Raw genomic sequence first — 17,475 nt, forward strand, 5'->3', positions numbered from 1 at the left:
CACGCCCCCGCCGCGGGCGTCCCCGGCTTCGCCCCGCGCGGTTGGGGTCCCTGCGACGCCCGGAGAGCGGGCTCGCAGCGTGAAGCCTCCGCCCGTCCCGTTCCCCCCATCTTCTTGAGCTGAAATCCTCAGCTCTCGGAGTTGTCGCCAGTCACGCTGGCCGTTCAGCTTTTCCTGAGCTTTCTGATTGCTGGGTTGAGCGGGGGCCGGAGAGAGATACGTGAAGACCTAAAGTTTCAGGCCTTGTAGTGCACAGCATTCATTTCTCTACTTTGCCACTGATCTCCCTTTCCCCCCTCACTACTGCTTCCCCAAAGGCCACGTTCAGGGACACGTAAGTTCCAAGTCCCACCCCTCCAGTCTGGAATCCTGGCGTATAAGCGACACCTCGGACTCTTTAAACCAGTTTTCGTTCGGAGATGCTTTCCAAGATTAACACTGTATGTGGGATGAGAACAGATCAGAATGCAGATCTTATTAAAGACTGGCAAGAGTGTTGGGGGTGGGACTATGTACCCAGCACTCGTGCCTGTCAGATTTCCTTGTTTTTTCTTATCTTTTCCCTTTTTTTTTTTCTCCTTTATTTTTTTACCTAGTAGGAAGGCAACTCGGAGGTAGTGATTTGTTTATTATATGTTGACCTAGCAGAACTGAGGGGAGAGATTTAAAAAAGCTATAAATTCACACACACACACACACACACACACACACACACCCGTGCACCAGTTCTGCAAGTTGAAGATTTTTAGAATTTTGCTTTCAAACGTCTGTATATTTAGGATAGTTGGGTTACCAGCTGTTTTACAAGTGTGGTTGGAACATACTTTTGATTATGCAAATAAATTTCAGACGGATAGAACCTGTTGGTATCCCATAAAATTGAACACAGTTGTGATTTATGGCTCTGCTGTGGTAATACTAAACTTTTTTTTAAAATATCTGCAGTAAAAACAATAAGTTTAGTTAACTAAACTGACCTTTTATTGGAAAAAGTACATCCAAGCCTTAAAGTGAAGGAGTTGGCAGCCTGGAAACAAGCTGGTTTCTTTATGGTTTAATCTAGTAGTGCATGAGATTAATTAACACTTGGAAATATATACTTACGATTTCCGTGTATGGTGGTTGGTTTATATTTTGGAAGTACTTTGGTTTGTTGATTGAAGTAGAGGTAAAACGAGATTTTTGGAGTTGATCCATTTATTGTTTGTATTTCTGTGCGCATATATATATGGGGGGCGTACGTACGTATAGATAACTTAAGGTATTTCTCCCTGGTTGTGTAATACAGACACCAAATGTCTCGTTTCTTATATCCGATGAAATGGTTAATGCTGGTTTTTTGTTGTTTGCTTAAGAGCCTGTAGGACAAGAGGGTAAGTCCAAAGTAAAGTATTTAAACAGGCTAAATAAAGCACACAACATTTTGTACCTAGTTAAAGCTTTTTCCCCATTGGTATTAAAGTTGGTGCCCAGTGATCAGAAATTGTATACAGATTTAAATTTTTAATATAGAATTTGCTTGGCTAAAAGGTCAAACTCCCTGTCTAAACTGACAGTGAAGCAAAATATTAAAGAATTGTATTAGTGCTCGTACATTGTGCTTTGGTGAACTATCTGAAAATAGGCAGCAAAGAGTGACAGCCTCCAGTGGTAAATTAAGAGTAATAGATACGATAGATTGCTGTTGTGAGGCCTGGGCACTGAGGGGGACCCTCGGATAATAATGAAGCTGACCGCTTTAGGTTAGGGTCCACCAGTTCCCACCGCCTCATCAACAGCCTAAAAGTGATTCTCAATTATTTCCTTCCAGATACTGATAAACCACCTTGTAGAGATATTTGGGATCTTCTGTTATTGAAAGGAAACTTAAAGATAGCCAGGTCACCGTAAAGGGCTTGTTGATATGTTACCTTAACATCAAATGTGGCAATTCCTAAAGCCCCAAAGCTAAATTTCTGGATACAAAAAATATATAAATTAAGTTCTGATTTTTATTTTCATTTTCATCCTCAAGTAAATGAAATAATTTTGTAATGGAATAATTCTGAAGTACTAATCCTTACCTGAGAATCTTAGTAACATGAAAGAATGAAGGAAGAGAGCTAGAAAACCTAGTACCTGTTCCTAGCCAATATCTATTCCCATTTTGCAATAATAATTTTAGGATTAAAGATTGGGGAGATTTCCAGAATGTCCAACGTATTTTCTTTTCATCGTACATGTTTAAAGTTAGTCTTAAAAATGAAATTAAAGTTTAATACTGACAGATGTAGTGTATGCCATCTGTTGAACTGATTTGTCAATATTAAATTTAGTAACAGATCAGGCACTTGGCCAGCAGCATGTGAAGAAAATGTGGTCGTGTAAGAAACAAACAATGAAGGTGGGGGGAGAAAGGAAACAAGGTTAGTTGAGCACATACTGTATCAGATCAAGTAATTTGTTATCTTCACAATTCCTCAATGAATGTGTTAAGTATTCCTGCCCCATAAATGAGGAACCTGAGGTTTAGGTAAATTGGCTTGGGTACCACAGCTAAGTCTGATAAATGGTCTAGGTATGTTTGACTACAAAGCTTATCTACAGTGTCTAGTAAACTACATTCTGAGATACACTCGTGAAGAATCTGCTGCTGTTTTCTTTAGACCCTCCTGTGACCCATCTAGGAATTTAAAGTTTCAAAGAAACATACTTTCATGGCTTTGTGTTGTGCTGTCCAGTATGATACCAAAAATGGCTAATTAAATTAATGTGATTAAAAATTTGTTGGTGAGGCAAGCCATGTATCAGGTGCTCAGCCACATGGCTATCACATTAGACAGTGCACTTCATAGAGTGGTGTATTTCCATCTTCCCAGAGAGTTCCATTAAACAGCATTGATTCTAGAGGTCAGAGGAGGAGGAGGAGGAGGAAGCTCTATTTCTTGATCTTATTATCTCGTTTAATTTCCAAACAGCCCTATGAGACAAGTAATGTTACCATTTTATATCTGAAAATTGAAACTTGGAGAGGTTTTGCCCACAGTCGCATTTATGAAGTAGCAACACTGGAAACCAAACCCAGCTCTTACTGGCTTACAGACCAATCCTGCCCGTGGTCATTTTGCACATTGGGAGAGTCATAATGGATTTTGAAGCCTCTAACAGTATAATTTTAAGCAGTTTGATTAGCTGTTGCTGTGCCAATACAATGTTTTTATTCCTTCAGAGCAAATGTTATATTCTTGGCTTTTAAATAGATTATATTATATTCCTGAAACTTAGAATATGCTTCTTTCTTCTTCCTGAGTATTCTTCAGCGTATAACAAAGAAAGCTTTATCCAACTTGTAAGATCCACTGAAAAGCAAGAAGTCACGTAAGACGTGCCCCATGAGGTGCCTAATATTTAGGGGCCTGGGGACCAGAGCCTGTGTACATTGGAGTGTTTTCCCTCCTTTTTAAAGCTTATCGTCAGTGTGGTAATTTTTATGTAACACTTGAGTTTGCCAAATTACAGCTGAAGCAGTGGTGGCAGCATGAAGACGGGACCCAAGCTTGGCTACCTCATGGGTATCCTGAGTTGGCACCACCCAGCTGTCAGCCTGGCTTCTTGCTCTGAAGCCAGCTAGGTCTACTTTTTGGACTAATGGGCAGACACATCTGTATCAGCAAGACGAAAGGATTGAGTTTTCTGAAGAATGTGGATATTTTGCTCAAATTTCTCCTGGTTGTTTTCTATAGTACCTCATGGTTGGCCCTTCTGAGTACATCATCATCCTGTGTTTTTAATGTGTTTGTGTTAATTACTAAAGCAAGTTACAAAAGCATAGTGTAAAACGAGTATGAGATCAGAAGATGTTACTCAGGGAGAAAGGTGTTGATTTAGTTACATGTGTAATTAACCATTCAAATTATTTTGTGTTTTCAACAATCCCTCTGTGTATCCGTGGCAAACATCACCATGTAACTCTTGTAATCTTTCAGAGCCTCTATCTTGTCTCCAGATCTGAAATGTATAGTATTTCAGCTCCATTTTTAAACACCAAGAAGTAATCCTCTAGATTGTATTACAGCAAAAGCTTAGTGAAAATTGAGTTAATTTGTGCCTTTAAAACACACATATCTACCTTCATGGAGTTAATGGTTTACGTATTGAAGAAAACAAACAAGCATTTCAATATGTTGTTATGCAAGTTAATAGGGTACATAACAGGATAACAAGGGATTTTATTTTGTTGTTTTTTCTTTTGACACAGGGTCTGTCAGTATGTAGTTCATGCTGGCCTTGAACTCACTATGAAATCAAACTTGGGGGATCCTCCTGCTTCAGCCTTCCCAGTGCTGGGATAATGGGCATGTGCCACCATGTTGACATTTAAACAAAAACCTCAAGTCACCAACAATAAAGATTAAGTATGAGAAGATCCTCAAGCCAGATTATTACTATGCTTGTGTACAGCTATACTGAACAAATTGAAGCCATCTGACAGTAGATCTAGAATTGATTGTACTAGAAACATCATCTTTATGGATTTTCAGAGTTTATTTTAGGCTTAATATTAGTTTAGTACTTTATTGTAGCCCTTTATTGTCAATCTATTTGTGTTCTTTGTTTTGTTCTGTTTTTGTCTTTTTGAGAAAGGTCTCACTATGCAGTTCAGGCTGGTCTTTTTTTTTTTTTGGTCTTTGCAGCTCAGGCTGGTCTTGAGCTCACTTTGTAGCCCATGCTGGTCTCAAACTCATAGGATCCTCCTACCACAGCCTCCTGAGTGCTGGGAGTACAGGCATGCACCACCATGCCCGACCCAATTAGTGTTCTTACTTTTTTCTTACTAACATAGGTGGGTTGCTTCATTAAATCTCATATCAACATTTTGTCTTTTAATAGCTAAATTAGTTTATTTTGTGATTACAGGTATATTTAAGTTTATTTCTACCATTTTATTTTGTGACTTGACTATAAATTTACAATTGTTCAACTTACAGTTTTTTAACCTTGCAATGGTGTGATAGCAATACACACTCAGAAGAAACTACTTCAAATCTTGACATTCGCTATCTTCCTGGGCTGGTGAAGTGCAGTATAATACTCTTATCAATGCTGGGCAGAGAGGCAGTGAGCCATAACTCCTGTTAGCCACGTGGTCACAGAAACAGTTGATATTCTACAGTGTACTCTTATTTCTAAGCTATACTGTTCACTACATTGGTGTATTAAATGCATTATTATTTAAGTATTTCATTGTTTGTTTGAGTCAGGATCTCACAATGTAATTCAGGCTGGCCTTCAATTCACTGTATATTCCAAGCTGACCTTGAACTCTCTCAGGTCTTCCTGTCTCAGCCTCCTTAGTAACTGGGAGTACAGTCATGCACTACCACACCCAGCTCCTCTGGATAGCTACCCTGGGTTTTTTTGTTGTTGTTTTGTATGGTTTTGGTTTTGTTGTTTTGGTTTTTTTTTTGAGACATCGTCTTGCTGTGTAGTCTAGGCTGGTCTTGAACTCACTGTGTAGGCGAACTCATGATCGTCCTGCCTCAGCCTCCCCAGTGCTAGGATTACAGGCATGCATACCATACCCAGCCCTTCTGGATAGTTTTTCATTCTATTTTATTCTATCTCTTAATCTTTCCTTTTATGTTCCACTTCTTAATTTTTTGATAATTTTAGGGAAATTTACTATAGTTCTTTAATCTTGCTTCTTTTATTCTTGGGATACCAGTACTTCCTGTGTATGCGCCCTCCATGGTGGTTTGTTTCTTCATGTAGTTTATCACTTTTCCTGTGACTATCTTCAGTGGTTACTACCTTTTTGTTCTTGGGTTATTTACTGCAATATTCCATGAGCCGTAGGTATACAAGTGTTCTTGTACAGTAGTTGGGGTCTGTTTGAAAATAAAGTTTCATGTAAGTTTAAAACTGAGTTTTATAAGGTACATGCTCAGGATAGATGATAGAAAAGGATATACAGTGAATAATCAGTCTCCTTCCTACAGCTGCACGTTCAACCCCTCAGATGCAAGAGACTGATCTAAGTATTATTCAGAAGCTATTCTGTGACGGTACAAGCATGTGGATATGAACCCGATTGCGTCCATTAATTGGAGGGTGCTAGACATATGTTTGGCAGTATGTTAGTATCTTGAGAACCTTTCATATCTGTAGACAGCTATCTCCTTAACAATCCACTGTTAATATTTAAGTTGCTTCTAGTTTCTTATTACATGGTGCTGTGAATTCGTGTATGTGTAACTTACACATGTGAGTAAAATTATACTTCTAAATTCCAAGAAGTTAAAATTACTGAGGCAGGTGACACAGGCATTTTTAATTTGGGTACTTCTTTCTGAATTTCCCTCTGGAGAGCTTGGTCCAGTGTATCCTTCATGAAAACGCCTATTTGCCCTCTTGAGAAAAATGTATAAACTTCTTGGCCTTTGTCAGGATAAGAAGTTAAAATGGTAACTCCAAATTATTTTATTTTACATTTCTCTTTTCCTGAGTGAGATTGGGTATCTTTCTTTTCCTTTATGGCTGCTAAATTATGTTTGATACTTTTTTTTTTTTTTTTTTTTTTTTTGGTCTTTTTGAGACAGGGTCTCACTCTGCAGTCTTGAACTCACATTGTAGCCCAGGCTGGCCTCAAACTCGCAACAATCGTACTGCCACAGCCTCCCAAGTGCTGGGATTACAGGCGTGTGCCACTATGTCCAGCTTATGTTTCATACTTAATGGCTTTTTTCACCTAAAGGTTATTTTTAAAATCTAATTTCTTTAGTACTTTTTGTTTTCAGTTTTGAGTCTTTGCTATTTTTTTCACCTTAGAATTCTTTTTGGTTTTTCTCTGGTACTGGGAACCGAACTCACGACCTTGCACTTGCCAGGCATGCGCTTTTGCCGCTGAGCTAAATCCCCAGCCCCTTCACCTTAGAATTCTTATTTTATTTTATTTATTTATTTAGAGACAGGGTCTTACTATACAGTTCAGGTTGGTCTTGAACTCGCTTTGTAGCCCAGGCTGGTCTCAAACTCCCAACGATCCTCCTGCCTCAGCCTTCCAAGTGCTGGGATTACAGGCGTTCGCCACCACGCCTGGCCAAGAATTCTCATTTTATATGGGTTAGGTAAAGTACAAATGGCATTGGTCTAGAGTTTTTTTGTTTTTGTTTTTTGTCTTGTTTTCTTGAGACAGGGTCTCACTATGTAGTTCAGCGTGTCATTGAACTCACTATGTATGTAGCCCAGGCAGACAAGGCATTCCTCCTGCCTCAGCCTCCCAAGTGCTGGAATTACAGGCATGCGCCTCCAGACCTGGCTAGGCTAGAATTGTAACTTGTTTTCTTTTCCCCATCTTGCCCATGAGGCCTGAGGCCGAGGCCCTGCGCTCAGTCCTTCTGGTTTGGCTGCGGAAACAAGTTTGAGTTTTCAGTCCCTTGTAGAATTACTGTGTTGAAGAGATTGTGTAGTTTGGGCTGTATTTAAGGCACATGAAATAATTTCCCTGTTTTCTATGTGAAGATATGGAAGTCCAGAACTTGTTGGTAGACCCCACCCCCACCCCCGAGTGCAAGTATCTTTCAGCTTTCCCATATTATCTCAGATAGTCTGGGGGCTTGCTGGGCCAAAGTACTTTTTAAGTGTGTTTATTAATTTAACTTAATCATTTTACATATTCATTTGTTCCTTGGTCCATCATATATTATTAATTTGACCTCAGTAATCACTTTACATACTCTCTCAATTGTTCCTGGGCCCATTGTAATCATTACTTGAAATAATTGTCAACCTCCCCAAGTGTTATCACAAAAAAAAAAACACTTGTCAAAACAGACGAGAAAGCTGGACTGTTCATAAGATTTAATGAATTAAAAGTTTGTCTTCAGTAGCCGTGGTTTTTAAATCATGAACATAACTAAAGTATTCATTGCAGAATATTTGTCCTCTTCATAAGCTTTTTATTCTTTCAAGGAATATGTCTCCTCTCTATGTAATCATAGTACTGTAATTACAGAATTATCCATTATTACACATTTTATTTACTTCTGGACATTTTATGTTTATTAAATTACTAAAAAAAAAAAAACAAAAACACTGCTTTCACTAGGCGTGGTGGTGCACGCCTATAATCCCAGCACTCAGGAGGTTGAGGCAGGAGAATCGTTAAGAGTTCAAGGCCAGCCTGGTCTACAAAGTGAGTTCTAGACCAGCCTGAACTGCATAGTGAGACCCTAGCTCAAAAAGACAAAAAAAAAAAACCCACACTGCTTTCTAATGAGCATAGTTTTGCCATTACAAGACTATGTCCACCCATTCTCTGTGATTGCAACAAAGTAAGCAGTTTTAGGACACAGTAACTATGTTTATTGATTCTCTAATTTTGGTGGTGGTTTGGTGTTTTTGTGTGTGTGTTTTTGAGACAGGGTCTGGCTATGTAGTTCAGGCTGGCCTTGAGCTCACTTTATAGCCTAGGCTGGTCTTGAACTTGGAACTCAACAATCCTCCTGCCTCAGCCTCCTGAGTGCTGGGATTATAGGTGTGTACCACCACGCGTGGCTTTTTTTCTAATTTTGAAATTTAAATTGGCTCTAATGAAATCTTAATTCTAACAATAACATCATTTTGGTATATTTCTCTTTTAATTTTATCTTTTTAAAAAAATTTTATCTTTAAAATGATCTCCTGGAATATTTGCTGTGTGTGTACACTTAAGAGAATCTGCTCTCAGTGAATACTGCTCTGCGTTTTTGTAGCCGGAATTTTCTTGAAACTGTCTTTTTTTTAATCAGCATTATATTTTAGTCTGATGAAGCAATAGTATTTAATCCCCTTAATTATGGTTAGATTGCAAATGTTCCTCAACTTATGTTGGGGTCACTCCTTGAAAAAACGTCATCAAGTGGAAAGTGCATTTAATGTGTCCAATTTACTGAACACCTCAGCGTAGTCCAGAATACCTTAGATTTGTTCAGAACATAGATTAGCCTATGGTTGGACAGTCATCTTATATAAGGCCTATTTTATGTGAAAGTGTTGAATATCTCATGTAATTTATTGAGTACTTTATCCAAAAATCACTGCTGATACCATGTAGGAGGTGTGATTGAAAAGGAAGCTGAAAGTTTTAAATTTTATTACAGTAGTAGACCCATTGCCATTAACTGCCCCCCCAAAAAAAACACTTCCTCTTACCCTGAACACAGATCTCCCACATTCTTGACGCTTTCTGAAGCAGCTCTCAAAAACCTCCTTGATGTTTTTAGTTGCTGTCATGAGTGCCTTGATGTCTTGAATGGATTGAAAATATTTACCTTCCATGGTCATCTTGACTTTGTGGAAGATCAGGTGCCAGCTCTAATGAGTAAGGTGGGGGAGGATAGCTGTTACGTTTTTGTGAGCCTGGCTTTCCCTTGCATGTCACTCAGCAGCAGCATTCACCGCACGTGTGTGTATCACACCTCCTGAAGGCACTCATAAAAGAAGACTTCCAGAACTGCCACAGAAAGTGGGAGAAACGGTGAGATCAGTGTTTGGAGTGACAGAGAGGGTTTGAGGAGGATTTGTGTCAGTGTATCTTTTACTGTAATAAATATTTTTAATTCAGACCTTCCCTTTACATCTTGATGACCCTTGTACACTGCGGAGGGGGAGTTTTTTCTCCTTGTGAGCACATGGCTGCCTGGGAGCATGGGAATTGTGATTGGCTGTCACTGACCACAATCACTGACCTATCATTAGTCCAGCAGAAGGTCACATTTGAAGTATGATTTTATAAAGTTAAAAAATGATTAGGTCAGACCATTGTTAGGTTGGAGGAGGACCTTCTATATTAATGTCTGAAGGAGTCTATAGTCTAACCAACTTAACTTATATAGGACAGCCTTTACTTTCTTAGTAAATTATACTGTATTAAAACTATACTGTACTGAAAATTATACTGCTTCAGATTTGCTTTCCTTGGATAGCTACTTGTTACTTTAGTTTTATTGATAGCTAAGTATATTTATCAAAATATTTCAATTGGAATTTGTATAAGAGGGGAGTGGAGTGGGGAAGAATTGCTGATTTCTCTGATGTGCTTCTGGGTGTATTATGAATTCAGGGGAATATCTTTTTATTAAACGCAAATCCTCCCCTTCTCAGAGCAACTTGTCCAATTCTAACTGTGGTTCTTAATTTTATTAAATACAGTAATGGTCTTAGAGGAAAAAGTAAACTTACTGCAAAGACCTTCTCAGAAGTTCACTGCTTCCTGAGGAAAACTCTAAACATACAAGAAAGGCAGCTTAACGCAGTTTTATAGAGCAGGACAATATTCATTCTTTTCTGCTCAAGAGTTAACAAAACATTTTGTGTAGAATTTGGCTTGGATTATTAATTGTTGGCTGGAGTTTCTTTTATTAAGTCAGCTATCTAAAACCAGAAAAAGAGAACATGAAGTTTTGTCTTTATACTCGTTCCAGGTTGAGTTTTCCTTAGGGAAGCTGGCGGAGAAATGTACTAGAGAATGCATTGCTGTATATATTAATATATTCCAAAATAGAGGATTTTCTGGTTGCCGTTTTTATTTTCTGTTCATTTAGTTTTTGTGGTGGTGGTGTTTGCTGTTTTTGCAATGATCATCTTTTTTATCCTCTTTGTATCACTTAAATGTGTTTTATGGTTTATACTCTAAAGTCCTGACTTAGATTAACATTTGAAGGCCACGGAAGTGCGTAATATAGCAGAATGCTGAGAGAAGCTGGTTTTGTTAATGTTTTTTAATTTTAATTTAACAAGTATTCTAAAATTTCATTCCCCTGAAATTTGGTAATTAGCAAATGCTCCAGTTTCCAGGGTTGTCGCTCCATCTTTGGGTTTGTGGGTCCTCTGTGTTTTCTTAAGGTACAGTGTCTGGAGGAGAAAAGAAATAGTACTTTCAGTTCTGTCAGTACATTTATTTAGGTAAATTACTGAATGTCTTGACTCCTATTTTTTTCGTCTGCCAAGCGGGGAAGAAGGCAAAATCTGTCTCTTCTACTTTGTGAATCTCTAAGTAAGAGAGGAAAATGAGATTGTGAGAAAATTCTTTAAAACACAAAAACTAGCCAATTCCAGGTATGGTGACATATGCCTATAACCCCAGCACTTGGAAGCTGATTTAGGAGGATCTTGAGTTTACAGTCAACCTGGACTACATAGCAAAACCCTACCTAAAAAAGAGGGGAGGCACTTCCATTTGAAGGCCGAGCGTGGTGGTGCACACCTATAATCCCAGCACTCCAGAGGCTGGTTGAGAGTTTGAGACCAGCCTGGGCTACAAAGTGAGCTCAAGGCCAGCCTGGACTGCATAGTGAGACCCTGTCTCAAAAAGACAAGAAAACAACGACAAAAAAATTTCCACTTGTAAGTTGTTATGCCCATGATCAATTTTTTGCCTTTTGTGTTTTTCACTTCTTACTGTTTTTAACTTTATAGACATTGGTCCAGTCAGCTTTAAGAGACTCTGTGTAGTGTTCATAGATTTTTTTCATCAGTTTTCCTACTTGCTTACCTCTTATTAGAAAATACTTTTTTCTACTCTTTCTAATTGACCACTCTCCCATTCATGACAACAAATCCAGGGACGGTTTTAAGTCTGTTTTCTCTAGATGACCTTTGTCGTTATGGCTATCTTACAGACTCAAAAGAAATTTTCTTTTGTAAATCACTTATTTTGGAAATCTTATTTATTAAATAAATAAGCATATAAAATAAGCATGCATGTTTTTGCAATTCAGAGTAAGCAGTACTAGGGCTGGGGATTTAGCTCAGCGGCAAAAGTGCCTGCCTGGCAAGCGCAAGGTCGTGAGTTCGGTTCCCGGTACTGGAGAAAAACCAAAAAAAAAACAGAGTAAGCAGTAGTATATATTTTTCTGGTTGCTTTTTTTCAGTTAATACTGTACTTTTAATGTCAGCGCATACAGAGTTACCTCATTCTGATAGTACTCCATTAAATTAATGGATTGCATTTAACCAAAATTTTTGTTGTTGTTATCTTTTTGAGACAGGTCTTGCTAGGCAGTTAGGCTGACCTTGAGCTCACTTTGTAGCCCAGGCTGGTCTCCAACTCGCAGTGATCCTCCTGCCACAGCCTCCTGAGTGCTGGGATTGCAGGTGTGTGGCACCACGCCTGGCTAACCAAAATTCTTGACATAGAAAAATGTGTTGTTTCAGTTGCTATAACCATCTATTGTAAACAGCTGAAGTATCTTTTAATCATATTTGGGTGGTTTGCTGTTACAAGTAAATCTGTTTGAGGATCAGAATCTTGTTTCTCCTTTTTTTGGAACTTCGGGTAATTTATTTGGAAGCAGTCTGTTGTGCTCCTTCTTCAGGTTGAGGCACTGTGCTAGGCAGTGAGGATACAGATGAATGAGACGGCAGCTCTCAAGGACAGACTTGAGGAATGTTTCACTTCCGCCAACACATCAGTCCTGCTGTCCCTCCCCAGAGAGGGTGGTACCTAGTTTTCAGGATAAAATGCAAGTCATTGTTTAATGTATTAATCCAGGAGTATTCTTACAGCTCACTTTTGTTTCCCAATGGTCATGACTGTTGCATTTTCCTTCATGACGTGTGTTACTGTTCTGATAGTATTTATTTTTAAAACAGGTCACATTTTTGACCAGCATTTAGGAAAGATTTGCTGAACACGTGTATACATGTTGGGCGTTGAACTTAGTCACTGTAGCTGCAAATATGATATGGTCTCTGCTGTCACAGTTACAACCTACAGAGGACAGGAGACAAAGAATGCAGACCCACCGCTCCCCGGAGTCTTCACGTAGTGTGTTTGGTGGATAGTGGGTTAGTTTCAGATGCCACCATTCCTTAACAACACTTAGGAAAGCATCGTTTCTTTTTACGCAGACTGGCTCCTAAGCCAAACTTGAGTTTCCTCTTTGCCCCACCTACCTCACAGTCTTTACTTTGGATACAGGTTCTGGGGTATCTGAAGTAGTTGAAATTTAAAGATTCTAGTAAAAATTAGCTTTACTTTGGTCAAAGATTTCTAACAATTTTATCATTTTCTGATCTAATACCTGTGCACATTTTGAAATTAAGGCTTTGTACCAAATAGCATTTATGGTGACGATTTTTAAATTTGGATGTTCTGAAATATTGTAGGCAATCTAAATAATTTCTTTTCATTTTTACAGCGGGGCCATATGGAATATTTGCTGGAAGAGATGCTTCCAGAGGACTAGCAACATTTTGCCTAGATAAGGATGCACTTAGAGACGAATACGATGACCTCTCAGATTTGAACGCAGTACAGATGGAGAGTGTTCGAGAATGGGAAATGCAGTTTAAAGGTACTTTGTTAAGTTCTTGAGAAAATATATGTTCAGAGAAAGTGTATACTGTTTCACATGCTTAAGGAGCTTAAGGATGACATGTGATTTTATTGCCATCATGGTTAGATTTTTTTTTTCTTTTTGTCTTTTTGAGATAGGGTTTCACTATGTAGTTCAGGCTGGCCATACTCACTTTGTAGCCCACTCACTTGCAGCGATCCTCCTGCCTTAGCCTTCCGAGTGCTGGGATTATAGGCATGCGCCACTATGCCTGGCTAGATGGTATTTCAAACCTCACTAAATATTAATATGATTTTATGTGATAATTTGAAAAATATGTAGAACTTGATATGAGCTATAAGTCTAAGAAGTTATGACACTTTTGGTCTTTTTTGTTTTTTTAAATTACGGACTTATATTCAGAATGAATGGTGGGGGCTGTGTAGATCACGTTTGTATAACAAGACCCTGGGTTTGGTCCCTGTACCACCAGAAAAAAAGTTAGTGATGTTAATACTGTAATTAAATTTATTCCAAAATGACTTTATTGGTTTTACTCTCCAACAGTAAGCAATATTCTTCCCCTGATTATATATTCATGACACTAGTTTTTACTACCGGTATGACATTGTGACCTATTCATGTGACCCCTGAATCCCTTGGAACAGCTTTTTGGCTTCTTGGCATTTGTTCTGGTTCTGTTACATGAAGTAGTCTTTTTATCTCGTCCTCTTGACAGCTGATTCACTTCACCTAAGTCTAATTCACTTGTAATAGGTTTCAGTTCCTGACCAAGAAACAAACTACGTGTACCTACATACAAAACTCTAGACACCCACTCACAAAAAAGGCAAAAGAGAGTTTGAAAAGGGAAAAACGAAGTGCTAGAAAGCACATGCAGGCCTCTGTCACAAGGCGACCGCCAGCACATGTCTTTTCATCTCTACATTTAGTTTACTTTCTGGAGGTGTCTCAGTTGGATCTGCTGCACCTGCGATTCTCTGCCTCCCACACTCCTCCACGTCCATCTTCAGCTCCAAAAGTCACTCTTCCTTTCTTCATGGCCTGTTCTCCGAAGTGTTAGCCCTAGCTTTTTTCATCCCACTTCGATGCAAAATCTAATGTATTTTTGAAACTATTATCATGCAAATTCCCTATGATGAGTGTTATCAATATATCTGAAATATACTTATAAAAAAAAGAAACTGTTAGAAATTCCCAACATTGCCAGCTCTTTCTTCAATTCTACTAGCCCGGGCTATTGGGAATTAAAGAACTGTTCTGAGATTGACAGTGCACTTCAGACCGCCTTCACACATCTCCAGGCCTAATCTAACCCTGGGCCGGACAGCTGTAAGGTGGATTCCATCCATGTATATTTTTTAAAAAGATCTCCAAGTGATTCTGTGCAGTGTCTGATTAAGAGCCACTGATGTGGAACACTGTCCTGCGCAGAATAATTCCCAGGCCTTGTAAGTTCCCTAATACTGTTCTCTCTTGCTCAAACTTTGCATGTAAAAAGATCAGCCATGGGGAAGCATTAGGAAAGTTAGCTTATTCTCCATGCTTCTAAAAGCACAAAGTGCCTGCCTTCCCTCTATAATGGAATAGGAAAACAGCTTGGACTGATTTTCTTTTGATTTTTCATTTCCTTTTACTGTATCTTTCAGAGAAATATGATTATGTAGGCAGACTCCTAAAACCCGGGGAAGAACCTTCAGAATATACAGATGAAGAAGATACCAAGGATCACAATAAACAGGATTGAACTTTGTAAACAACCAAAGTCAGGGGCCTTCAGAACTGCAATTCTTACTCCCTTTCACAGAATGTCCAGTGTCTTTTGTTCTGATTCACCTGCTGCGAAAAATATTCGACAGATTGTATACAAGATAAATGAGTCTCGCTCTGAAGATTTGAATCTAGACATTATGTATGCTGCCAAGCTCATCCGTTGCAGTTGTGTGTAATGTCTGGTGGGGCTCCATCGTCCTGAAGAGGAACAGACAGGCGTTTCTTAAACAGCAAGAAAGTCAGGAGGTTACTTTTAGCTTTTCTTCCTCATCCCCTTCTCCTTTACCCCCCCTCCCCCTTCATCCTCATCCCCTCTGACCTTATTCTCTCTCGCTCTTTTTTCTCCCTCCCTCTCTTTCTCCAGAATATATCAAAGACAACCAGATGGGTATTTGCAACTCAAGTGTACAAATCTCAAAAAATACCAAGGGACTCCCTATTTTACATGCTGTGTTTTTATTGTGGCATTGACGAGGGAGGGGGCCTGGGAGAGGAGGTGGGAGATGCACATTTGAGTAGTTTAGGCTACTGAAACATTAAAATGTGAATTCCCAAACTTTTCTTTTTGGGCTTTGTCAGGGAAAAGGAAAAAAAAGAAGGGATTTCAAGTGGATTGAAGTCAAGGAAATTCTCCCAAGATCATTTCAAGCCAGTTTTATCCCCTCCCTTTCTTCCCCTAGATGAAATCAATATTAATTGTGCCTTATTTCACTTCCATAGACTTGAATTATTTTTAGGGAAGCCCCTATATGAATTTAGAAGTCACTACAAACAGCATTGAGACTGAAGTTGGAATATTCTGTTGACCCACAAAACCTTGATGTTGTTCTGTGTATATAGAATGTAAGAGGAATATTCAGTGTTAACTGCCATGTATGTTGATATATACAAATTTAATGAGCATTGTGATGCCAAATGCATTCCCCCATGCTTTCTCTTTTAAAAAAAATTGGAAATCAGATCAACAGTTCTTATCCCCTTACAGAAGCTGCCTAATTTTAGGAGTCTGACGCTCACATCTCAGCGGTGTGGGTGTGTGGGGCCGAGGTGTGGATGTCTGTGTGGGTGTGTCTGGATGTGTGTGAGTGCCTTGGAAGGGACTCTTTCTGCAGATACTGTAAATATAAGTACTGTTTTAATAAAGCATGTATAATAAACCAAAATAAGCTTGAGTTGGATTTTATATGCAAAACTGTAAGCCAGTGCATTAAGATATGGTAATAAGATTGTCCATTTGATTCAAGGTGAGAACTCGGAAATGAAAAGCGGGCACTGTTAACAAAGTTGTACACATTGTACCACACTCAGTGTAACTTTAGGAAGAAATTCCACTTCTGTGGGACATTCTTACGCGATCTGAGATTATTCAGGTATTGATATATAAAAGTGTACATATTCTTACTTTATATTTTGATGCCAACTGATTATCTTAGAAGTAATAGCACTCCAGGCAATAGCTATGAAATGCGAAACAGTAAAGGATATTGTACTGATAAATACCAAATTCTTCCCTTATGTGGCTGAAAAGGTCCTTAACTAAAAGTCCTACATACGTTAATCGTATGATTTTGTCATGACCATGTAAGTTCTTGATTGAGGACAAGTCACACCAAAAAATCAATTTTATTTAAGTCACCAGTTAAAAAAAAGACTTCTGTTTAAAAGGTATAATATTTGCAAAAGCCATCAAAAGGGGAACTTCAAACTGCAAGAACAAGTGAATGTGTAAAATACTACATTCTGTAATGTTTTGTGGAAACATCCTTGGTCAAATCTCGGCCAAAGAGTGGTTATGAGGACTTAAAAGAGTTGGGAAATGCTTTGTGTTTTTGTGTATTTTCTTAAAAAATTTGTTAAAGTACATGTCCTCTGTAATAAACATATATGTATGTATATATATATATATGAATTATTTGAGCCTACAGTTCAATAATAAACCTGCACTTGTGAATAGAGAAGCCCTAAGCATTCGTATGGTAAAAATGGTGTGGTCTGTTAAGTGAATCATTTTCTGTGTTGGATTCAAATAAACTGTGTTCTGTAGATAAGCCCTTAATTCCAGTGAATGTTTCCCATTCCCGGGTGGCTTGGCCAGCTGTCCGTTCATGAGGGACCTGTGGCCTTGGTGTATTGTTCGTGTTGTGTTCGCCCTTAGCCAATAGTTTTCGAATTTCCCTCATTATTTCTGATCACGTGACTTGTGCTCATCGCATAGGTTCTTGGCCTCTCCTGTTCAAGCCTACCGCCTGTGGAGGCAGAATGTATGTGAGAGGTACCTGAGAGGATTCCTAGGGCTGGGCGTACTGAACTTCGCAAGTTACTTCATGTTTGCTAGCAGTGAAGTGGAACTTGCTCATAGATAAGTGCTGATCCCCTACACTTG

At 38.8% G+C, this 17,475-nt stretch overlaps 1 protein-coding gene across 1 annotated transcript in view; it reads left to right on the forward strand.

Moving 5' to 3' along the window:
• The window catches only part of Pgrmc2 (progesterone receptor membrane component 2), a gene marked incomplete in the record, with an annotated part of 17,742 nt that extends 602 nt beyond the window's left edge, over nucleotides 1-17,140 (forward strand). Inside the window, 2 exon segments of the mRNA XM_013515321.1 lie at nucleotides 13,161-13,316; nucleotides 14,969-17,140. Of these exon segments, the coding sequence (XP_013370775.1) occupies nucleotides 13,161-13,316; nucleotides 14,969-15,066 (254 nt within the window).
• Between the last annotated feature and the right edge of the window lie 335 nt (nucleotides 17,141-17,475).

The sequence above is a fragment of the Chinchilla lanigera genome, unplaced genomic scaffold (genome assembly GCF_000276665.1).
Source record: "Chinchilla lanigera isolate Chin_1 unplaced genomic scaffold, ChiLan1.0 scaffold00027, whole genome shotgun sequence".
In the NCBI taxonomy this organism is placed as follows: Eukaryota; Metazoa; Chordata; class Mammalia; order Rodentia; family Chinchillidae; genus Chinchilla; species Chinchilla lanigera.